At 44.6% G+C, this 25,821-nt stretch overlaps 1 protein-coding gene across 3 annotated transcripts in view; it reads right to left on the bottom strand.

The window, feature by feature from the left end:
- The window catches only part of gxylt1b (glucoside xylosyltransferase 1b), a 93,453-nt gene that overhangs the window by 48,785 nt on the left and 18,847 nt on the right, over positions 1-25,821 (bottom strand). For 2 of the 3 annotated variants that reach the window (XM_067999882.1, XM_067999880.1), the window contains exons 2-4: positions 16,839-16,931; positions 3,056-3,251; positions 2,428-2,559 (exon numbers count right to left, since the gene is read on the bottom strand). In XM_067999882.1, coding sequence (XP_067855983.1) covers positions 2,428-2,559; positions 3,056-3,251; positions 16,839-16,931 — 421 coding nt within the window. The remainder of the gene's footprint in view (positions 1-2,427; positions 2,560-3,055; positions 3,252-16,838; positions 16,932-25,821) is intronic. The other variant, XM_067999881.1, reaches the window with a different exon arrangement.

Below are 25,821 nucleotides of genomic sequence, written 5' to 3'. Positions count from 1 at the left end.
TAAACACAGAGGGAGGTTGCCTCATGGCAAAGGGTGCTGAGGGGGACCAACAACCCACATATATCTGATGTTACTCAATGCAAAGAGGGTGGTGACTAAAGGTTTGACTGGGGTGGCCTGTCTTGGGGGCTTACCTCCGTTGTCAGCAGTTGGCATTGACAACTCAGCACTTAAGGTCACTGCCAGGAAACTCTTTTATTCAACTGTCTGACATTAGACAATAACAGGGTATCAACTAGCTCAACTCAATCCATACCATTGGGATGCCAACTGCAACATACGTCAGTGAAGTAAAAGTCAGCAATTCGGGTGTGGTCTGAGCCCTCTCCCACTAGATCTCGATTAATGCCGAACTGTCTCCTTGGACATGACAGTCTTGGCCTTTTTCTTGGTCAGGACTTCATTTTGTTAGACTCAAACGATGCTCAGCATTGGCTGATGCAGAGGTGCCAGTGACAGTTGCACTTATCACAGCATGGCCAGTGGATTTCTCCATGTTTGCACTTCATTTCAATATTCCCCTGCAGAATGCAGGACTTCATAGTGCTGAGTTGTCTGTGCCAACTGCTGGCAACGGAGGCAAGCCCCGCAAGACAGGCCACCCTAGTCAAACCTCTAGCCACCACCCTCTTTGCACTGAGAGACATCAGATATATGTGGGGTGTTGGTCCCCTTCAGCACCCTTTGCCATCAGTCCCAGTGGTGTAGGTAGAGAATGCAAGATAAAATGTGACAAATGGATATATTGCTAGGGTTTTCCATTATGCGCTCACCAGCCAGTTATTTTTCTATCCGTTTATACGATTGTGTGGTGGGGGCGGGAAAAAAAGAGAAATCATGGGCTGGCAAATGCACAAAACCTCAGCAAAACTCCAGCCATTATCTGTGGAAGATAGGAATCTATCATGGCCATCAGCAGTGGGAAAAGCTGTGCTGCACTTTTAGCAGTCTTTCTCTTTACTAGAGGAAGACGTTGTGCCAGACTTCTAAAGGGAAACTTAGGTGTCAAACAATACAAACTATGACAGCGGTTCATCAGTGCTAAGGAAAATGAGAAAATAACAATTTATATTTATGTAGAACCTTTAATGTGGAAAGTTTGCCAAGGTACTTCACAGAGGAGAAATGAACACTGAGCAGTAGTAGAAGAGTAAAGACAGACCATTGCAAGCATGGTTTAAAAAAAAATTGGTTTTAAACCAGAGAAAGCAGTAGCAAGGTCGTGGTGTTTAGGGAAGGAGATTGAGAGAGTAGGGCCAAAACAGCTGACAGCTCTATCACTGAAGATGGAATGGAGAAAGAAGGTTGCACAGGAGGCCAGAGTCAGAGGCCTGAAGACCATGGTTGCAGAGGTAGAGTGGCGCGAGGCTGTGGGCAGCCTTTGAAATGAAGATGAGGAATTTGAATCTGATATATATATTTTTTTTACTGTTGGTGTCAATTGACGATGCAGATAGTTAGTCTATATTGGACTATAAACTATTCCTGAGTATTAACAAAAAAAATTACATAAAACTAAGCACACTAATAATCTAACCATAAAAAGCAGATAGAAATCGCTTTCTGACTGGTTCAAGAACTAACCCAAGGGGCTTGAAGAAAACGTTGTTTCAGCACAGGGAAAAATGAACTTCTGCTTTGTTTCAAGTTAGTGCCCTTTTTTGCAGTGTGGGAGCAGAGAGATACCAAAGGTGTTCACGCAGCTGAAGAATGTTATATTCCAACAGCATTAGCAACACTAGAAAGCATCATCCACCAGGTAATTTGCAGCAGAACAGTTAATCTGCCATCTCAACTCCAGCACTGTGTGCAGGATGCTGAGTGAAGACAATGAGTAATTTCCACTAGTGTGACACCAAAGTAACTTCTGCGGATTTTCCAGAACTAGATATTTTGGCTAGGAGCATGAACAGATAAATAACTACTCTCCTGAGGCAGACTGTAACCCATTTTGTGGCAGCGTATCTCACAAGTTATCTGATTGAACTGCTGTCCATAACAAAGCCTCCCTACCTTTAACATTGTAATTGTTTTTCAGTTCAGAAACAGGAGCCAGCTGGAAATATGTTTTATATATAATCTACACCCAAACGTAGGTTTCTGGTGTTCAGGCAATTTAACTGGGAAACCTAATTGAGTGACAAGCCTAACTGAGTGGCCGAATTGTAAGAGGTCAACAGGAAATATCAAGATGTCCACATTTCCTTAAAAAATGACAGCATTAGGGTATTCCATAATCATTTTTGTTCCTACAGTATCAGAAAAGGCCCCACATTGAGATAGTAGTATCTGAACAAAAAATACAGTAGCCTCATGTTAACATTCTTAATAAAATACTTTCTTTTGACCATTTCATTAATAGAGAAGTCATACCAAGTAACATATTTGTTGCAATGGATCTCAAAAATATTTTAAAATAAATCTTACAGGTAGAAAGAGTCTCTGTGAAGCACAGGGCTTGAACAGTTTCTTCCACACCGCTGCAGTCTCAGCTGGAAATGTTATTGGGTAGATGGTGTGTCTGAACTTCTGGTGAAACGCTTTCTTCCAGGTTTCCAGCTGTGTGCAAAATAGAGACATTACTAGCAGGGCGTTCTACCAAAATTCTGCCAGCAAAGTGCTATCTTAAAATTAAAAAAATAAATGGCTTTACAGGAGCACAATGCGTTGGAGCAATTTCTCCTGCCAATCCACTGAGCTGCATTGCCGTGGGAAGGTACCAAGTGCAGCTCAGGTACCTTTTCATTCTGGGGTGGGTAGACAAAAAACTAGGACAGTTATTACAGGGCCACTGTCACCCATCTCCCAGGTATCCAAACAGTGGTGTTGGCAGATGCCTGGGAGGAGGTCATCCTGAGTACAGGAGATGTTTAAGGCAGTGAGATGAGGGAAGGGGAAAAAAATGGTGCAATAACTGCATTTAAAAAATAGAAATATAAAACAAAGTTTTGAAATAAAATCAGAAATTCAATATATCCATGGGACACTTATTAAACCTCTTTATAAACCTGCCTAAATGAGAAAATAAGTGTAAATATTGAAGGCAGGTTCGTACCGAACTATTGAACTTGTTATGGAGTTCATCCTCCGCAAAGATGTGGAAATGAAGCGGTTTCTGACTAAATAAAACTGCAGACTTCAGCATAGTTAGAGTTTCTTCCAGTCTCTCTCCACAAGCTACCACTGCCAGATGCATCCTCCCCGAAGAGTTTTCTGATGAGCCTACAGGGCCCCGTCTTCCTACTTCATGTCTATGGAATTAATCGTACCAAGATTTTGTTAAAAAGGTATCTTAAGACACTGGAGATTTTAGATCCAATGTGCTCTCTACTGTCAAAACAATTTCAAATGCATGCATCTTCTAGTCAAAAATGAATTGAGTTTTTCCTCAGTGCATTGATGTGAAATGGATTTTCCAGGTCACAACGGAGAAAACAAAGGGGGGAATATTCACCTTTACTGCTGGGTGGTATTCTGGTGGAGCAGATTGCATGCCCATTGTAAAATCTCTCCGATTTTATTTCCACTGATTTTAATGGGATGAAATTCAGGTGGGTTCTACAACTACAATTCAGTCAGATTACTGCCCAGGTGGTGACTGTGAAAATTACCCCCTTAAAGTCTTTCATACAATTTTACCCTTTACAAAAGGAAGCATACAATGGGGGAATCTCATGCAAGTTTCAATCTACAGGGCTCTGTGAAAGCTGAACATCTGTAGGCTATACAAATCAGTAGCCCATGAGTTTCACTTTTCTTTACACTGCATATCTAAAGCCTGAATGAACAACTATTCTTCAATATGTCCCAATGTCTTGTACAAGCCCTTCACCAAATTGGACGTTTCCATGGGGACACCAAATTTCCCCAGCACTGGTAAAATTAATTTTAACTGCATTAACTCAGACAATTTTCAAGAAAATGTGAACATTAAGAAAATAATTTACCACCAGTTTCGGTCAACATTTTAACTGTCCCTGCCGCAAACTATATACAGTCACGTCAACATTTCTTTAAATCAAAATGGGTATCTGTGGGGGGCTAGACGCTACAATCAGTTTTTAATACCGTCCTTTCACAACTCTTGGACCAAACCTATCTTCTCGCTGCTGACAACAAGTGTTCTACAAGAAATGGAGTTTGAACAATCTCACCCCAGTGGGAACTGACTCTCGATATACAAATGTCCATTCTTTGGTAATTATTGAATTTGCATCTCATTCAGAAAGACTAGCATAAGAAATGAAAAATAATTCACCGTTGCAGAAAGAAGGTGCTCATTCATGCTTGGGCACAGTTCTAACGGTAGTGGCTGCACTCCAGACATTACCCAAGTACCCATTCTTAATATGTGAGCCAAGACAGTGAGTGTTGGTAGGCTGTTCAATTGTGGAGAGAATCACAGCCAAGCCTGATCTTATCCTACTTGAGGTCTAGACACATGCATTTTCCAAAAGAATTTGCTGGATAGTGATCAAGAAGCCTAGCTGATATGAAATTCCGCTCTCTCACCCAGCAACACTGATGCAAATAGCAGCAGTCCTACTGCCATTCCAACTGAGATCAACTCAGTCAGCATGAGCCAGGGATTGAACCTGGGCCTTTCGTAATGTGTATAGCTTAGGTGCTCAGTGAGTCATTGGAAGGAATAAAACAAGCGTTTCATTCCCTAGCACGGACATCCTCACCTAGGTGAGCACACAAATTCAACTCTTCCCCTCACACCACCAAAAAAAGTAAATAAAAATGCTATTTGATCCACATCCATACCATTGACTTATTTCATCTGCTGACAAGCAGTTCAACAAGCCAATATCAGTTTCAAATGGGGACATGTGCCCTTCTTCACCCACATCCATTTTCACAGCTGAGCTGAGAATCTGGGATAGTCCGGCAGGTGTCGCAACTAAGTGGCTCAGCAGAATAGCAAGCTCTCCTTTAAACCCCAGCTCTTTGCCAATTATGAAATAAATTTTGGTCATCTCAACAAATTCCCAACAGGGAAGAGTCTACAAAATAAATTGCCACTAATCTGGCAATAAGGCTGGATGGTATTAAAGATTCACACTTCTGAGGTAGAGATGCTCTTCTGCGGTTAGGGTACAGTTGCAGGACCTTTTACTCTGCACCTGGTCAACACAGTACCCAAGCCGGAAGTGCCATGTGGTGTGCTCAGCACTGCTGTGTAAGCAATCAGAGAGAAAAAAAGCATAATCTACCCTCCTGTGTGCATACTCTTTTACAATTACGTTCACTGGTTATTACCAAAATCAAGATTCAAACTCGTCCCCTAGTTCATATTTCGGGATTTTTGACTACAGGCTTAGGAGGGATTTCAGATTAATTTATAAACTGATGTTAGTAAATTGAATTCAGCATAAGGGGTTAAATCCATGGTGCACACAATCTTTTGGGAATGTGGAGTGGATCTAGATGAACCGACTGGAGAAGTGAGGCTTCTCACATACCACATCAGCTTAAGACAATGGAAGTTTATTAGGATATTCCAATAAACATTCACACATATTCACACAGGAGTGCAGTACTAATTTTAATTGGTAGTTCAACTGGCCAATTGTCAAGCACAGAAAACTGGGGGAGGAATAGAGGTCAATTTGTTGGCTTCCTGTTGAACTGAGCCAAAAGCTGTGTGTAGGAATGTGAAGTGGAAATCAAACACAGAAGGCACAAACACCCTTAAGATTAGCACCAACTAGTTTCAGAGAATTGCTGGTCAGAAAAATGAATTTAGCCCGCTAACAGGGATAGTGTGGCATGCTTCATTTTCTTTGTCCCAAGGAGCGCCATGAAATAAATTAAAATTCAATGTAAACCTTAATCTGTTCACATATTACTTGTAAAATATGTCAGCTTGTTGGTTTACAATTGGTCTCATCTCACTAGAACATACATCAGTCCACCTTCTGGAATATAGCACTAGACATGGGGTAGTAAAGTTAAACTCCTGACTGTATGGGACACAAAGTTCACTTAGGGGAGAAACCGCTGATGCTAAACCAGAGAAAACATTAGTGCAGATCTGAAATTTGTTACAATAATCTACCTTTCTATGTGCGTACTTCATTACAATTATTATGTTCATTGGATATGCCCAAAATGACGTGCACACTCAGGTCTATCAATTGAAAAGTCAATGCACTATACTCCATGAAGACAAACTCCACAATAGGATCTCCACTTGATTGATACTAGAAACATTAGCCAGTGTAGACTTTGATAAACAAAAGGCTCGAAGAACCATGACTGTTGAGATTCACTAAAACTAATGGAACTGTAGGTATCAAGCCTACCAACTGTGAAACAAGGCAAATAATTGTAACTTGGATCTTGTGTATACCAAAATGTACCTCTGTTCTGACTGATGGGAATACCCATGTATGATAAGGGTATCAGATGTGAAACTGCACCATCCATCACATTTATGACAACTGGGCAAAAAGGACATATCCACTGCTCCAGGTTAAAAGGAGTTTACAGTGCTTGCAATACCAATAGCTCAACTCAACCTGTGATTGGATAATGTCTGACTACATGGATTATGGGCTCCATTGGATGGTTGTTCAGAGCTGCTTTGGAATCACAATGCAGCTACTTTTAAATCACATCTCAATTTTGTCTTTTTCAATTGATTTCATGGAGATGAATCAACTATTAGACTAACACAAACAGAATGTAAGGAATGCTCTGTTGCTAATTGCTGTACCTTTATATTTTTCAAAGTAATCCTTCATCATTTTTTACAAGACACCTTGAATTGAAATTTCTGCTGCTTGCTGCAATACCACCACTGAAATGCCAAATTTTCTATAACTGCATCTTTTCACCTATTTTACGATAATACAAAACTATTTAATTTGGAAAGGTTTTTAAATATAAAAGTGAAGTATGGGAGCCTTTTAAAAAAAAATCAGAATCAACTGCAATTCACCAATAATACAGTTGAGGGCACTAGACACACAAAATAGAAAAGATAGAACACGAGCCCTCAAAAAACTGGCCTGCCTGTAAGATATTAAGCTATGATAATTTAAATTCTGCACATATAATACAAATTTCAAAGACAAATATTTTGATAACAGAGTGCTTCAAAAAGCAGAAATTAATAGAGTGTTTTAAAGGCAAAACATTTGGGGCATATTGGTTTAGATAATGCAAGTGTTAAACTGTAGCATATAGTGCATCAAGGATTTTGTTAATTAGTAACTCAGAACTAAGATCCACCCTTAAGGAGATGGGACAGGGACTGGAAGGAGGCTAATGTCACTCCAATTTTTAGAAAGGGGGATAAGGCACAACCAAGTAACTGCAGGCCCATTAGCTTGATGTCAGTAATAAGTAAAATGCTCGAGGGAATCATTAAGAATGTACAACATGATCACTTAAACAGAGAAGGATACCCAAAACAGCTTCCGGAAAAGAAGGTTGTGTCTTACCAATTTAACTGAAATTTTTGAAGCAGTCACCAGGTTAGTGGATGAGGGTAACCCAGTAGACACTGTCTCCCTGGACTTTCAGGAAGCTTTTGATAAAGGTACCGCCCAAGAGATTTCTCTATGATAGAATCTTGTGAAATCAGTGGTAATCTGCTGCGTTGGATTAAGAATTGGCTGAATGGCCGTAGGCAGAAAGTGGTTGTCAATGGATTTGGATCTATGCAGTCCTGGCAACATCCTCATAAATCTCCTCTGTACCAACACATCTTTTCTGTAATATGGTGACCAGAACTTTATGCAGTACTCTAGCTGTGGCCTAAATAGTGTTTTATACATTACTAGCATAACCTCCCTGCTCTTATATTCTATGCCTTGGCTAATATTGCCTTCTTAGCCACCTTATCTTCCTGTCCTGCTACCTTCAGGGATCTGTGACATGGGGCTCTATTTTAGCACCCGCTATCGGGTGCGTTCCTGGTGGGGGGGGCTCCGAAAATCGGAGAATCCCGGCGCGGTACCGGAGCCCGCCCCGAACCCGCGCACTTCCGGGTTCCCCGCTGATGCGCTGGCGTGCGCGCGCAGCCCCCGCTGGTGGGAATCCCGCAGGCAATTAAAGCCAGCTGGATGCCACTTGACAGTATTTATTTAGGTATTTCAGGTCATTAACTGACCTGATTAAGGGATTATGTGGGATTTTAGAACAAACTGGGACTGTTTCCCACACTGGGGGAAACACTCCCAGGTCCAATGGACGTGTTGCAGCTGTCAGCCAGCTACAAAGGTCCATTTGACAGGTGGGGGGTGGGGGGAGACCCTCACCCATTGCAGGAGGCCACTCTGTCACTTGGGACAGAGTTTGGCCTCCACCACCCTCCTCCTGACAGTCAAAGTCACCAACCTGCACACTTAACCCGGGGTCCGGAGACATGTACCTAACTTGCGGACCCCCTCAGATGTGCATCTTGCGGATGGGGGCCGCCGTAGCTGCAGTCATGACCTCCTCGGAGGGCGAACAGCATCACCAGCCTCGCCATCCACCTCTGACACGTGGAGCTCCACAAGAGTGCTGTGACACATCCACTGGCACAGCAGGAGGGAGGGCTACCGCAGAGAGAGATGCGTCGCAGAGGGTATTACCCTCGCCACAGGGTCCACAGACCGAGGCTCAGCCTCCTGGACCTCTCTGTGCAGCAGTGCACACGGAGGCTCAGAGTCACTCGACATGTAGTCGTGGACATCTGCAGCCTCTTTCATGCCGAGCTGCTCCTGGCTGGCCCGAGCACCATCTTCTTACCTGTCACTGTCAAAGTCACCACTGCCCTCAACAACTTCTCCTCCGCATCCTTCCAGGGTGCCACCGGGGACATCGCCGATGTCTCTCAGTCGTCTGCGCAAAAGAGCCCTGCAAATACACCTACACCCACTCTGCAGTGACACAATGGGTGGCATCAGTTGTGGGTCCTCATAGTGATCCACAGGAGCAGGCATTATTGCACAAACCAGACAGGATTCGCAAAGACATGGCAGTAGTGGTGCCAATATAATATGTAATGTGAGTTGGTCAGAAATTCAATATAAGTAATACCCATGACAAACCCTCAAACACCCTTGTGCATCCCCTTCATGCTCACGACACGTTTGCCTTACGCTGCCTACTGCACATATGTGATGCATGCCCTGTGGCTGCAGCACAGGTAGTGGCAGGTTGAGTGAGGCTGGCCATGAAAGAGATGCACGAGAGGGTGAGTATGAGAGAGAGCCATGAGATTGTATGAGGATTGGCTTGAGCGGTAGTGGCGGGATGAGTACTGGCGAGGTGAGTAGGTGCAGGTAAGATGAGGATGAGGTTTGAGTGGGTATGAGGGGTGATGTGACAGAGTTGTGTTGGCAGTGCTGAAGGAGATGTGGGGTGGGGGCAGTGATGTGGCAGACGGAGTGTAGGGGAAAGACTACGTGTACTCACTTTGGCTGACCTACTGAGGTCATTGGAGCGCCTCCTGCACTGTATGCAGGTGGGTGATATGTTGGTGGTGCAGGTGACCTCCTCTGCCACCTCGAGCCAGGCCTTCCTGGTGGCAGAGGCAAGCCGCTTCCTCCCGCACGCCGGGAGGAAGATCTCTGTCCTCCCCCTCACCCCATGTATTGATACCTGGAGTGAGGCTTCATTAAACTGGGAGCAGCCTTCCCCCTGGGCTGCTCCATGCTGTAATTTTTGCTATTTGTTGCAGCATCTGTCAGTGGAGGACTGCCCCTTTAAATAGAGCGCCTCCAGCTGACAGATCGTACTGTGCATGCGTAGCCCGCCCGACGCGCAGTGGGGAACCCGGAGGACCAGGTAAGTGGATCCAATTAGTGGATTGGATGCTACAATCGCACGGGAAACTGACTAATTTCACCGGGCGCGTTACCCACGCGCCCGATAGCCCCCCCGCCGAGAACCCGCAGCCCTGCTAACATCGGGCCCATGCACTCCAAGGTCCTCTGTTCCTCTACTCCTCTCAGTATCCTTCCATTTATTGTGTATTCCCTTGCTTTGTTTGCCCTCCCCAAATGCATTACCTCACACTTCTCCGGATTGAATTCCATTTGCCACTTTTCTGCCCACCTGACCAGTCCATTGATATCTTCCTACAGTCTACAGCTTTCTTCCTCACTATCAACCACAAGGCCAACTTTTGTATCATTTAGAAACTTCTTAATCATGTTCACTACATTTAAGTCTAAATCACTGATATATATCACAAAAAGCAACGGACCAAGTACTGGGCCCTGCGGAACCCCACTGGAAACAGCCTTCCAGTCACATTACCCTTTGCTTCCCGCCACTGAGCTAATTCTGGATCCAACTTGCCACTTTCCCTTGGATCCCATGAGCTTTTAGTTTTCTGACCAGTCTGCCATGTGGGATCTTGTCAAAAGCCTTGCTAAAATCCATGTAGACTACATCAAATGCACTACCCTCATTGAATTTTTTGTGGAGGTACCAAGGAGGGTCAATCAGGTTAGTCAGACACGACCTTCCCTTAACAAATCCATTCTAACTATCCTTGATTAATCCAAGGCTTTCTAAATGATGATTAATACAGTCCCTCAGAATTGTTTCCAATAATTTGCCCACCACTGATGTTAGGCTGACTGGCCAGTAATTACTCAGTCTATCCCTTTCTCCCTTTTTAAACAACAGTACAATATTAGCAGTCCTCCAGCACGACACCTGTAGCCAGAGAGGATTGGAAAATGATGGTCAGAGCCTCTGCTATTTCCTCCCTTTGTTCCCTTAACAACCTGGGATACAGTTCATCCGGGCCTGGCGATTTATCTACTTTCAAAGATGTTAAATCCCTTAATACTTCCTCTCTCACTGTTTATCACATCCAATATTTTACACTCCTCCTCCTTAACTACAATATCTGCATCGTCCCCCTCGTGAAGATAGACGCAAGGTATCCATTAAGAACCATACCAACATCTTCCGCCTCCACACACAGGTTACCTCTTTGGTTTCCAATAGGCCCTACTCTTAGTTATCCTCTTGCTCTTTATGTGTTTATAAAACATCCTTAGGTTTTCCTTGATTTTACTTGCCAATATTTTTTCATGCCCTCTCTTTGCTTTCCTAATTTCCTTTTTAATTTCACCCCTGCACTTCCTTTACTCCTCTAGGCTTTCTGCAGTATTGAGCTCTCGGTATCAGACATAAGCTTCCCTTTTTTGCCTTATCCTACCCCGTATGCTCCTTGACATCCAGAGGGCTCTAGATTTGGGAGTCCTACCCTTTTTCTTTGTGGGAACATATTTGGTCTGAACCTTCACTATCTCCTTCTTGAATGCCTCCCACTCCTCTGACACTGATTTACCTTCTAGGAGCTGTTTCCAGTCCACTTTTGCTAAATCACACCTCAGCTTACTAAAATTGGCCTTTCCCCAATTGAGAACTTTTACTCCTTTGTCCTTTTCCATAACTATGCTAAATCTAATTGAATTATGATCACTACCACCAAAATGTTCTCCCACTGATACCCCTTCCACCTGCCTAGCTTCATTCCCTAAAACTAAGTCCAGAACTGCCCCCTCTCTTGCTGGGCTTACTACGTATTGGCTAAAAAAGTTCTCCTGAATGCATTTTAAGAATTCTGTGCTCTCTATACCTTTTACACTGATTTTATCCCAGTTAATATTAGGCTAGTCGAAATCCCCTTCTATTACTGCCCCATTGTTTTTGCACTTTAGAAATTTGCCTACATATTTGCTGTTCTATCTCCCTCTGACTGTTCGAGGGTTCATAATACACTCCCAGCAGTGTGACTCCCCCTTTTTTGTTCTTCCGTTCAACCCATATGGCCTCATTTGATGATCCTTCTAACATATCATCCCTCCTCACAGCTCTAATTGTTTCTTTAACCAATATTGCGACCCCCCCCCCCACTTCCTTTTTATCCCCCATCTCTATCTCGTTGGAACACCTGTATCCAGGAACGTTGAGCTGCCATTGCTGCCCTTCTTTAAGCCATGTTTCAGTAATAGCTATATATCATACTTCCACGTGTCTATCTGTGCCCTCAGCTCATCTGTCTTATTCACTAGACTCCTTGCATTGAAGTATATACCATTTAGCACTGCTACACTCCTTTGTTGTCTATTTTCTAGCCTTTGTTTCCTCTGCCTTCCAAACTCACTTACTAATTTTCTGCCTTCCATTTCCAGCTCTGCTTTTCTCCCTTCTGAATCTACGCTCAGGTTCCCATCCCCCTGCCAAGCTAGTTTAAACTCTCCCCAACAGCACTAGCAAACCTCCCCGCGACAATATTGATCCCGGCCCTATTGAGGTGCAACCCGTCCAGCTTGTACAGGTCCCACCTCCCCCAGAAACTTTAAGTAAAGTTTTTCTTCTAGTGTGCTAATTTATTCTTTCTTCTATATAATTTTATTTCTTACAATAAACTTTGTTAGTAGATTTTAGCCTGAGCTATTTGGTCTGTCAGAGCTTTTTTTCTGCTGATCTGGAAATATCAGAAAAATGTGGTGGTACCTGTTATTATTTCAGGTGTAAATCCTAACAGTATAAGGGTTCATCATTTGCCATTCCAGATATTTCACACAAGGTCAAGTTTCAGTTAAAAGGAAGCACTGGCTTCCCTATGGAAGCTGACTTTGTGCAGAACACAAATAGAGTACTGGGAAGCAGCCCAAATTGTAATGGTACCATTATACTAAATAAATCTGGTGACAACACTACTTGATGTATGCTTGTACCTGACAGCAGAATGCAATATAAATATTCTTGTTGGACAAGACCAATTCCATTAAGTGTTATACATGGAGGCTACTTACCTTTATTCAATTAAATACCCTGTAGCCATCACCCATTTTTATCCTTCATTTTCTGTGCTACTGTTGTGAAGAACTATGAACAAATACAATCAAGAGGCCAGGCAGGGAACTTGCTCCCAAGGCTCCAACACATCACTCTCGCCTAGTTGTCAGGATTTGTACAACAGCAGCCCGTCGATAGCTCCACTCCAATTTTTTTCTTTCTGTTCCCTTTTGTGGACCTTTTTGTCATGACAAACCATCATCAATCATCACATGATTAAGTTCGACTGGCTCTCCATTCCGTGAAATGGAGAAAGCAGCAACTTCAAGTGGTTACAATATATACAGCTCAAATTGTTACATTTGAAGCTGATTCAAAGATCATGTCAAAAATCTGAGGACAGTGCTATGTTATCTGCTCAAGTCTAGACTAGAAAGCTGACTATCTACTTTACAAAATAGAAGCTTTTTTGTAGGCAAATTGGAGTAACTCAATTATTTTAATATATGGGTGCAGACAATCATATTGAGGGAATCATGGTTGCCAAGAAGATCCCATAGATTCTTCCATTATTCTTTAAGTAACCGTATTCAAAAGAGTATAAATCTAATTTAGATAACTACAAATACCTCTGATGTGGAGATGCTTTCGGAGATTATCTCCTTCGTCAGATGAATGAATGAAAAGGTTCTCAAATCGCATATCTTATATTATGTTGGGACAGCATCACACCAATCAAAAGGTGTCGTTGTTATTCAAACAGGCCAGTCACGGAGAACAGCACGTCCCAGTACACTAGATATACATTGTGTCTATTACACAGGCAGGCAGAAAGAAACTCAAAATGGCAGAGAGAGAGAGAGAGAATTTTAAAAAACATATAATTTTTTTCCCCCCTTTTTGCTGGTGGGGTTACGTGTAGCGTGACATGAACCCAAGATCCCGGTTGAGGCCGTCCTCATGGGTGCGGAACTTGGCTATCAACTTCTGCTCGACGATTTTGCGTTGTCGTGTGTCTCGAAGGCCGCCTTGGAGAACGCTTACCCGAAGATCGGTGGCTGAATGTCCTTGACTGCTAAAGTGTTCCCCGACTGGGAGGGAACCCTCCTGTTTGGCGATTGTTGCGCGGTGTCCGTTCATCCGTTGTCGCAGCGTCTGCATGGTCTCGCCAATGTACCATGCTCCGGGGCATCCTTTCCTGCAACGTATGAGGTAAACAACGTTGGCCGAGTCACAGGAGTATACCTCATACGTTGTTTACCTCAGCGGGATGCCACTTGACGCTATTTACTTTGCTATTCCAGGTCATTAACTGACCTGATTAAGGGACTGTGTGTGATTTTTGCGCAACATAGGACTGTTTCCCGTACTGGGGGAAACACTCCCAGCTGGAATGGACGTGTTGCAGCTGTCAGCCTGTGGCAGCTGCAGAGGTCCATTTGACAGGTTGGGGGGGGGAGACCCTCACTCATTGCAGGAGGCCACTCTGTCACTTGGGACAGAGTTTGGCCTCCACCACCCTCCTCCTGACGGTCAAAGTCACCAACCTGCACACTTACCCCGGGGTCCGGAGACATGTACCTACCTTGCGGACCCCCTTAGATGTACATCTTGCGGATGGGGGCCGCCGTAGCTGCAGTCATGACCTCCTCAGAGGGCGAACAGCATCACCAGCCTCGCCGTCCACCTCTGACACGTGGAGCTCCACAACAGAGTGCTGTGACACATCCACCTGTACAGCAGGAGGGAGGGCTACCGCAGAGAGAGATGCGTCGCAGAGGGCACTACCCTCGCCACAGGGTCCACAGACCGAGGCGCAGCCTCCTGGACCTCTCTGAGCAGCAGTGCACACGGAGGCTCAGAGTCACTCGACATGTAGCCGTGGACATCTGCAGCCTCTTTCATGCTGAGCTGCTCCTGGCTGGCCCGTGCACCATCTTCCTACCTGTCGGTGTCAAAGTCACCACTGCCCTCCCGAACTTCTCCTCCGCATCCTTCCAGGGTGCCACCGGGGACATCGCCGATGTCTCTCAGTCGTCTGCGCAGAAGAGCCCTGCAAATACACCTACACCCACTCTGTAGTGACACAATGGGTGGCACCAGTGGTGGGTCCTCATAGTGATACCCAGGAGTGGGCTTTATTGCACAAACCGGACAGGATTCGCGAAGACATAGCAGTAGTGGTGCCAATAGAATGTGTGATGTGAGTTGTTCTGAAATTCAATAGAAGTAACAACCATGACAAACCCTCAAACACCCTTGTGCATCCCCTTCATGCTCACGACACGTTTGCCTTACGCTGCCTACTGCACATATGTGATGCATGCCCTATGGCTGCAGCACAGGTGGTGGCAGGTTGAGTGAGGCTGGCCGTGAGAGAGATGCACGAGAGGGTGAGTATGGGATAGAGCCATGACATTGTATGAGGATTGGGTTGCGTGGTAGTGGCGGGGTGAGTACTGGCGAGGTGAGTAGGTGCAGGTAAGATGAGGATGGGGTTTGAGTGGGTATGAGGGGTGATGTGACAGAGTAGTGTTGGCAGTGCCGAAGGAGATGTGGGGTGGGGGCAGTGATGTAGCAGACGGAGTGTAGGGGAAAGACTACGTGTACTCACTGTGGCTGACCTACTGAGGTCATTGGACCGCCTCCTGCACTGTGTGCAGGTGGGCGATATGTTGGTGGCGGGGGTGACCCCCTCTGCCACCTCGAGCCAGGCCTTCCTGGCGGCAGAGGCGGGCCGCTTCCTCCCGCCCGCCGGGTGGAAGATCTCTGTCCTCCCCCTCTTCCTCACCCCATGTATTGATACCTGGAGTGAGGGATCATTAAACTGGGAGCAGCCGTCCCCCTGGGTTGCTCCATGCAGTCATCTTTGCTATTTCTTGCAGGATCTGTCAGTGGAGGACTGCCCCTTTAAATAGAGCGCCTCCAGCTGACAGATCTTACTGCGCATGCGCAGCCCGCCCGACGCGCAGATCAGCAGCGGGGAACTCGGAGGAGCAGGTAAGTGGATCCAATTAGTGCGTTACCTGCTGCGATCGCGCGGGAAACCCACTAATTTCACCGGGCGCGTTACCAACACGCCCGCTTGCCCATCCGCCGGGAACCCGCACCCCTGGTAAAATCGGGCCACAAATGTTGAAACCTGGCTGAGTTCAACAAACTCAGATTAAGGACAAGGATTAAATTTAGCGCCTTCTCTAGCTGGCTTAGCAACTCGGTGCACAAATTCAATGAGCATTGGAAGGGCTTTATCTGGTGGTCGTTTAGTTGTTGTCACATATTAAGCCCAAGCTAAGATTCCTAAAACTGTTGATCAGTTGTAAGAAGCTAAGAAAATTTAAGTGGCAAAATTGTGACTATAACTATTCACACACCAGCCACTGATCAAACCATGTTAAATTCAACTCAGGAGTACCTGAACCAAACAGGATTCCTGAAAATTGCCCATGTCTGTTCATGTGCTTATGATTTTAATATCAGGAAATATTAAGGCTTAGAAATGGGAGTTTTCAGTCTCCAAGAGCACAAAATGCTCAAATATTAAGTGGGATTTATATTCATAGTGGGAGAAAACTGCAGTTTGTGGCTAGAATGCAAAATGGGACTTAAACCAGCATTTTAGCATGTTCTGTTTTACAATTTATGCTCATGATCTCTTATTAATAATTTAATTGTTAAACTGAATTTGTTGCTGCGCTCTGCATAGATGCAGACAATGGACAGCAAAAGACTGAACTTTATGTGCAAGGAATGAAGACTATGGAGACTATGGCTGCAATCTTGCTGCTCAATTGTTTTAAGCATATGAAATGTATCCGTTTTACATGCACCACATCTCAGTCATTTAATATCTGAATTTCAGTATGTCGGCCTCTCCACTCTCAAGTACTGGTTTGCATCCATGTCTATCGGAACACAAGGTCATGTGTACTAAAACAACCAGCTTGTAACTATTTTCTGCTCGTTTTCCAAATAAGACATTTTTTTCCACAACACTACAAACACTAGTCCTATGAAAATTGGAGCATAGAAGTTAGACTATTCTGTATACAAATTACAAGGCAGCCTACCTAAACGCAGATTCCCAAAAGCAGTTCACTGCACAAACACCAGTGGGCAGCATCCAATATGGATTCCAGAAAGACACAGACACATCCTTACACCTGATTGAATAAAAACAAAGTATGCTATGTATGAAAAATAACTCCTCTTTTCTTAAGCAAAGTATAATAAAATTATTAAGCATCAAGGAAACCATGAAAAGTGCTACTGAATTCAATTTTCATATTATGTATTGTCAATAAAAAAATGATGGCCCTAAAATTATGCTGTGGAATAACAGTTTATGAAGGTTTAACACGTTTGCCTAAAATTACTGAGTTGAAATAGCAGAGAATTGCAAACAAGCCTAAAGGGCCTATATTTTTGTATTCCAAAGTTCCTCACCGAACATTTGGGGTTTATGCCACTTGTGTGCAACTTTTAAATTGTTTACATTTTCTATTTTATTTTTAACAGCATTATTACAAGTGTAAAGCATGCTTTAAACCCTCTCCTGGGAGGACTAGGTGCCACTTTGGATGCCCCTCTTTTTAAAAAAAAAATAGGTGATGAACTCAATTCACAAAGCTGGCGCGACTGAAAACAGAACATTTTGCAGCTGTGTGACATGAGATTATGAGCAGGTTTAATGCTCTATGGTCTGTCAAAGGATACCTAAAATAGTTATTTAAAGAAGTAGATATGTGCAGGTGCCACAAGGGGGCTGGAATGATTGACCACACTCTTTATCTCATCAGGATGGTACAGGCCAGAGCTTGAATACTTCTTCACAAGAATGGGGTGAAAATTAGGAGCCTCAGCACTTCAGGCTTGGGTAGAGAAAATGTGACAGTGGGAGGGGTGGGGGGGGGGGGGATGAGAGAGAAAAATCAGTCAAGGTTACCACTCCCAATTCAGTGATTCCTGCTGAAAAATGCATGTGTGGATGTGGAGGGGAATTAAAGAGGACAGGATCACCCTTGGCTGCAAAACCGTACATTTTCAAACAGCCCACAGTCTAGACTCACATACAAAGATCAGTTGCTTGGAAAACTACCTGTGTAACGGTACTCAACATCAGTCACCATGAGAAAGCAGGGGGAAAAGTTTGCAAATGCTGTTTAACATTTTGTCTTCATAATCAAGTCATGAATGTAAAACTTAATTGTAACATGCAAGTCACCGTTGCAGTGTGTTCAACTTTAAGCCAACTTGGCTTCATGTATTTTACTCACTGTTGCAAAGCAGTTAGAAAATCCACAGGGGGAAACAGAATCTTAGAAATTTCAGCAAAGGAGGAGGTCAAAAAATCCACAGGAGCAAATAAAACCATAGAAATTTCAGCAAAGGAGGAGGTCACTCAACCATTGTGTCTGTACCAGTACCAGCTCCAAATTCAAGTTACCTGCTTTATCCCATATCTCTGCTCTCGAACAGAATTCTTTGAATTTCTTGACGTGTTTATCTAACTCCTTTTAACTCTGCTTCAACTACCACTTGCTGTAACATACTCCATATTCTAATGACACCATGTGAAAAATTTATTTCTAACCTCCTCCTTTATATTTCGAGTACTAATCTTAAATTTATGTCCCTTTGTTACCAGTTCACCAACAAGGGAAAGTAATTTTTGGTTAATTACCCTCTCAAACTGTTTCAAAGCTTTGAACAATTCTATTAGATTCCTGCTTAACTTTCTATACTCTGGTGAATATAATCCTTTTTTTCCTATATCAAAAGGTTCTACACAACTGCAAGTTGTTTTTTGTTGGCAGATGCACTATTTTCTAAGACAAGGGGGATGATAAACAGCCTGCTCCAATTTGAGCTATCCATTAAGACGCAAATGACAGGGATCCAAATTAAGTTTGATTTAGATTTTCATTTCTTGTAGGGACCTACCTCAGGAATCCACAATACAGAAAATCCAGACTGAATGAGGGGAAGGGTGCAGCTGGGAGTTGGGGTTTCACATCAATTCAGTGTGCTCCTACCCGTAGCACTGCCCGAGATTTTTTAAAATTCCCACAAATGCAGCAGTACGCCATCTGATTCTTCTATTGGGTTTTTCAGGGGTGAACATTTTTCATGATTAGCACACAACTCACTTATCTGTGGCTCTGTACTGAGTGTGGGAGCGGAAGGAAGATGACTCATCTGGGAACAACTGACTGACCCTTATTTTTTTTAAATTCGTTCATGGGATGTGGGCATCGATGGCAAGGACAGTATTTATTGCCCATCCCTAATTGCCCTTGAGAAGGTAGTGGTGAGCCGCCTTCTTGAACCGCTGCAGTCCGTGTGGTGAAGGTTCTCCCACAGTGCTGTCAGGTAGGGAGTTCCAGGATTTTGACCCAACGACGATGCAGGAGCGGCGATATATTTCCAAGTCAGGATGATGTGTGACTTGGAGGGGAATGTGCAGGTGGTGTTGTTCCCATGTGCCTGCTGCCCGTGTCCTTCTAGGTGGCAGAGGTCGCAGATTTGGGAGGTCCTGTCGAAAGAGCCTTGGCAAGTTGCTACAGTGCATCCTGTGGATGGTGCACACTGCAGCCACTGTGCGCCGGTGGTGAAGGGAGTGAACGTTGAGGGTGGTGGATGGGGTGCCAATCAAGCGGGCTGCTTTGTCCTGGATGGTGTCGAGCTTCTTGAATGTTGTTGGAGCTGCACTCATCCAGGCAAGTGGAGAGTATTCCATCACACTCCTGACTTGTACCTTGTAGATGGTAGAAAAGCTTTGGGGAGTCAGGAGGTGAGTCACTCGCCACTGAATACCCAGCCTCTGACCTGCTCTTGCAGCCACAATATTTATGTGGCTGGACCAGTTAAGTTTCTGGTCAATGGTGACCCCCAGGATGTTGATGGTGGGGGATACGGCGATGGTAACGCCTTTGAATGTCAAGGGGAGGTGGTTAGACTCTCTCTTGTTGAAAATGATGTGGAGATGCCGGTGATGGACTGGGGTGGACAAATGTAAGGAATCTTACAACACCAGGTTATAGAAATAAAACTGTTGGACTATAACCTGGTGTTGTAAGATTCCTTACATTTGTTGAAAATGGTCATTGCCTGGCACTTGTCTGGCACGAATGTTACTTGCCACTTATGAGCCCAAGCCTGGATGTTGTCCAGGTCTTGCTGCATGCGGGCACAGACTGCTCCATTATCTGAGGGGTTGCGAATGGAACTGAACGCTGTGCAATCATCAGCGAACATTCCTATTTCTGACCTTATGATGGAGAGAAGATCATTGATGAAGCAGATGAAGATGGTTGGGCCTAGGACACTGCCCTGAGGAACTCATGCAGCAATGTCCTGGGGCTGAGATGATTGGCCTCCAACAACCACTACCATCTTCCTTTGTGCTTGGTATGACTCCAGCCACTAGAGAGTTTTGCCCCTGATTCCCCCTTGGTGCCACACTTGGTCAAATGCTACCTTGATGTCAAGAGCAGTCACTCTCACCTCACCTCTGGAATTCAGCTCTTTTAGAACATAAGAACATAAGAAATTGGAGCAGGAGTAGGCCAATCGGCCCCTCGAGCCTGCTCCGCCATTCAATAAGATCATGGCTGATCTGATCCCAACCACAAATCTAAAGAACACAAGAAGTCGAAGCAGGACCCGGCCACATAGCCCCTGGGCCCTCTCCGCCACCCACAGGGCATTGACCGATCCGAACTCAGCTTCATGTCCAATTTCCTGCCCGCTCCCCATAACCCCTAATTCCCTTTACTTCTAGGAAACTGTCTATTTCTGTTTTAAATTTATCTAATGATGTAGCTTCCACAGCTTCCTGGGGCAGCAAATTCCACAGACCGACCACCCTCTGAGTGAAGAAGTTTCTCCTCATCTCAGTTTTGAAAGAGCAGCCCCTTATTCTAAGATTATGCCCCCTAGTTCTAGTTTCACCCATCTTTGGGAACATCCTTACTGCATCCACCCGATCAAGACCCTTCACAATCTTATATGTTTCAATAAGATCGCCTCTCATTCTTCTGAACTCCAATGAGTAGAGTCCCAATCTACTCAACCTCTCCTCATATGTCCGCCCCCTCATCCCCGGGATTAACCGAGTGAACCTTCTTTGTACTGCCTCGAGAGCAGGTATGTCTTTTCTTAAGTATGGAGACCAAAACTGTATGCAGTATTCCAGGTGCGGTCTCACCAATACCTTATATAACTGCAGCAATACCTCCTTGTTTTTATATTCTATCCCCCTAGCAATAAAAGCCAACATTCCGTTGGCTTTCTTGATCACCTGCTGCACCTGCATACCAACTTTTTGATTTTCTTGCACTAGGACCCCCAGATCCCTTTGTACTGCAGTACTTTCCAGTCTCTCGCCATTAAGAAAATAACTTGCTCTCTGATTTTTCCTGCCAAAGTGCATAACCTCACATTTTCCAATATTATATTGCATCTGCCAAATCTCCGCCCACTCACCCAGCCTGTCTATATCCCCTTGCAGGTTTTTTATGTCCTCCTCACTCTCTACTTTCCCTCCCATCTTTGTATCATCTGCAAATTTTGATATGTTGCACTCGGTCCCCTCCTCCAAATCGTTAATATAGATTGTAAAGAGTTGGGGACCCAGCACCGACCCCTGTGGAACACCACTGGTTACTGGTTGCCAGTCCGAAAATGAACCATTTATCCCAACTCTCTGCTTCCTGTTTGATAACCAATCCTCCACCCATGCCAGAATATTACCCCCAATCCCGTGATTTTTTATCTTAAGTAATAATCTTTTATGTGGCACCTTGTCGAATGCCTTCTGGAAGTCTAAATACACTACGTCCACTGGTTCCCCTTTATCCACCCTATACGTTATATCCTCGAAGAACTCAAGCAAATTTGTCAGACATGACTTCCCCTTCATAAAGCCATGCTGACTTTGTCCTATTAAATTATGCTTATCTAAATGTTCCGTTACTGTCTCCTTAATAATAGACTCCAAAATTTTACCCACCACAGATGTTAAGCTAACTGGCCTATAATTTCCAGCCTTCTGCCTACTACCCTTTTTAAATAACGGTGTTACATTAGCAGTTTTCCAATCTGCCGGGACCTCTCCTGAGTCCAGGGAATTTTGGAAAACTATCACCAAAGCATCCACAATCCCTACTGCCACTTCCCTCAAGACCCTAGGATGGAAGCCATCAGGTCCAGGGGATTTATCCGCCTTGAGTCCCATTATTTTACTGAGTACCATCTCTTGAGTGATTTTAATCGTATTTAGCTCCTCCCCCCCTTGTTTGAATCAAGGCTGTAATGAGGACTGGAGCAGAGTGGTCCTGGCGGAACCCAAACTGAGCATCGGTGAGCAGGTTATTGGTGAGTAAGTGCCGCTGTCGACAACACCCTTCATCACTTTGCTGATGACTGAGAGTAGACTGATGGGGCGGTAATTGGCCAGATAGGATTTGTCCTGCTTTTCGTGGACAGGACATACCTGGGCAATTTTCCACATTGTCGGGTAGATGCCAGTGTTGTAGCTGTACTGGAACAGTTTGGCTATAGAGGCGCGACTAGTTCTGGAGCACAAGTCTTCAGCACTACAGCCGGGATGTTGTCGGGGCCCATAGCCTTTGTTGTATCCAGTGCACTTAGCTGTTTCTTGACATCATGTGGAGTGAATCGAATTGGCTGAAGACCGGCTTCTGTGATGGTGGGGATATCGGGAGGAGGCCGAGATGGATCATCTACTCGGCACTTCTGGCTGAAGGTGGTTGCCATCATTGATGATGGGATGTTTACAGAGCCTCCTTTTCCCGTTAGTTGTTTAATTGTCCACTACCATTCACAACTGGATGTGGCAGGGCTGCAGAGCTTTGATCTGATCCATTGGTTGTGGAATCGCTTAGCTCTGTCTATAGCATGTTGCTCTGTTTAGCATGCATGTATTCCTGTGTTGTAGCTTCACCAGGTTGGCACCTCATTTTTAGGTACGCCTGGTGCTGCTCCTGGCATGCTCTTCTACACTCCTCATTGAACCAGGGTTGATCCCCTGGCTTGTTGGTAATGGTAGAGTGAGGAATATGCTGGGCCATGAGGTTGCAGATTGTGCTGGAATACAATTCTGCTGCTGTGGATGGCCCACAGCGCCTCATGGATGCCCAGTTTTGAGCTGCTAGATCTGTTCTGAATCTATCCCATTTAGCACCGTGATAGTGCCACACAACACGTTGGATGGTGTCCTCAGTGTGAAGATGGGACTTCGTCTCCACAAGAACGGTGTGGTGGTCACTCCTACCAATACTGTCATGGACAGATGCATTTGCGACAGGTAGATTGGTGAGGACGAAGTCAAGTAGGTTTTTCCCTCGTGTTGGTTCGCTCACCACCTGCCGCAGGCCCAGTCTGGCAGCTATGTCCTTCAGGACTCGGCCAGCTTGGTCAGTAGTGGTGCTACCGAGCCACTCTTAGTGATGGACATTGAAGTCCCCCACCCAGAGTACATTCTGGGTGGGGGACTTCAAGGGTACCCAGAGTACCCTTGCTACCTTCAGTGCTTCCTCCAAGTGGTGCTCAACATGGAGGAGGACTGATTCATCAGCTGAAGGAGGGCGGTAGGTGATAATCAGCAGGAGGTTTCCTTGCCCATGTTTGACCTGATGCCATGAGATTTCATGGAGTCTGGAGTCAATGTTGAGGACTCCCAGGGCCACTCCCTCCTGACTGTATATCACTGTACCGCCACCTCTGGTGGGTCTGTCCTGCCAGTGGGACAGGACATACCTAGGGATGGTAATGGAAGAGTCTGGGACGTTGGCTGAAAGGTATGATTCTCTGAGTATGGCTATGTCAGACTGTTGCTTGACTAGTCTGTGGGACAGCTCTCCCAATTTTGGCACAAGTCCCCAGATGTTAGTGAGGAGGACTTTGCAGAGTCCTTGGTTTTGGGCTTGGTTTGCCTTTGTCGTGTCCAGTGCCTAGTGGTCGATCCAGTTCACAAAGGCTTAGCTTGAGGTTGCCAGCACGCCTGTCCCTAGTTGGCTACCAACCTGCAGAATCTGGGATCCTACCCCTAATACACAGCAGCATTACTAGCATCCCTTCCCACCATGTCCCAGACAGAGTGGCCACTTCTGAATTACCCACCCATCTGAATTTTGATGCCTCTATTTCTACCTACTACCCAAGTCCCCGCCTTCTGCTGCCTCCAACTTGAACACTCACCTAAGCCCCAACGCTGTTGTCTCTCACGTTATAGAGATAAAGAGAGTTTATAAAAACAGAAGAAAGGGAAAAAAAGTAAAGAGCAGGGGGCAGGCAAAAGAGAACCAGTAGCGAAGACAGGGAGAGGAAGAGACAAATGAAAGTGGAGACACACACAAACGTCACTTAAGTGAAAAAAGAGAGACTGAAATAGAGGAGAAAGAAATTTACAGAACAACTTTAGCATCAGGACAAGGTGGCTTCTATTTCACCCCCAAGTTATAGTGTAAGTACACACACTTAATCAGACACGGCCCAGTCACTGGTTGCATCACAAGGATCTGACCCACCGCTCCATAAGGTTGGATTTGCCTGACTTGGATACTTACAATCAGATAGGTCAAAGAACTAAGTTCCTATCAATCCCAGTTGTCAGGGTTTGATCTGGATCCAGGTCCCAGAACTATTAGGTGCATTCTAATCAATCACAACCCCCTTTTGTTTGGGGGGGGGGGGGGGGCGGGGAGCATTCATTGTCTGGTATTTTACCTCATTTGTAGATACAAATAATGCATGATTCAGCTCAAATTTGTGCTATAACAAATAGAAAGGATATTATTAAACTAGAAAGGGTGCCGAAAAGATTTACTAGGATGCTACCGGGACTTGATGGTTTGACTTATAGGGAGAGGTTAGATAGACTGGGACTTTTTTCCCTGGAGAGTAGGAGGTTAAGGGGTGATCTTATAGAAGTCTATAAAATAATGAGGGGCATAGATAAGGTTGATAGTCAAAATCTTTTCCCAAAGGTAGGGGAGTCTATAACGAGGGGGCATAGATTTAAGGTGAGAGGGGAGAGATACAAAAGGGTCCAGAGGGGCAGTTTTTTCACTCAAAGGGTGGTGAGTGTCTGGAACGAGCTGCCAGAGGCAGTAGTAGAGGCGGGTACAATTTTGTCTTTTAAAAAGCATTTGGACAGTTACATGGGTAAGATGGGTATAGAGGGATATGGGCCAAGTGCAGGCAATTGGGACTAGCTTAGTGGTATAAACTGGGCGACATGGACATGTTGGGCCGAAGGGCCTGTTTCCATGTTGTAACTTTTATGATTCTATGATTCTAAACAAAAAAACAAAACCAACAATCTGGGTGTGTTTCCAAAAGGCGCACGAAGCAGCTAATAATTTCACTTTCCCATTAGTATAAACCCCTTAACTATAGTGGCAAAAAAAGTGAAACCAATAGTAACTAAAAATAACTTGGCCACCAAATAGGTTTTCATACGCAAATAATGTCGTTTTAATAGCACTTACTAAAGCTGTGACTCCTTTACCTAGCAATTTAAAACTCACCAAATTAAAAATGTTAAAAGTTTGTTACACTCATCTTTAAAAATTAAAATCAGTCTTATAATGCGAAAGGAGCCACAGCACCAGGAAGTGCTCCTTTAAATCACTTCAATTGCTGAAAAGGAGGAACAGGAAGCAGGTGGTAACCAAAATCTCTAGCCACTGCTTTCTCCCTTCTGCTGATGAAACCACGCAAGATTATAAACAGGACATTTTAAATTAGCAAAGCTAAACTGCAAAAGCAGAGAGTCACTACTACAAGAGCCATATCACTGCATCACAATATTTGAATATATTTTCTTCCTACAATGACTTCAGCATAATCTGTTCTATTCACTGCAAACAACATCACTAACTGTTCGTTCTTCCTCCCAACAATTTCAACTTGTGTTCGCAAGAAAAAAAAACAATTTCCACAAGCAGAGTTCTTCTATGAGCTGACGCCTGCATTCCTAGGTACGGCATGAAAAAGATAGCATGCTATGGGACTAATAATTATCAT

Source organism: Heptranchias perlo, chromosome 18 (genome assembly GCF_035084215.1).
Source record: "Heptranchias perlo isolate sHepPer1 chromosome 18, sHepPer1.hap1, whole genome shotgun sequence".
Taxonomy (NCBI): domain Eukaryota; kingdom Metazoa; phylum Chordata; class Chondrichthyes; order Hexanchiformes; family Hexanchidae; genus Heptranchias; species Heptranchias perlo.
Note: the sequence above shows the minus strand (reverse complement) of the source record. Positions and strands in the feature narration are given on the sequence as shown.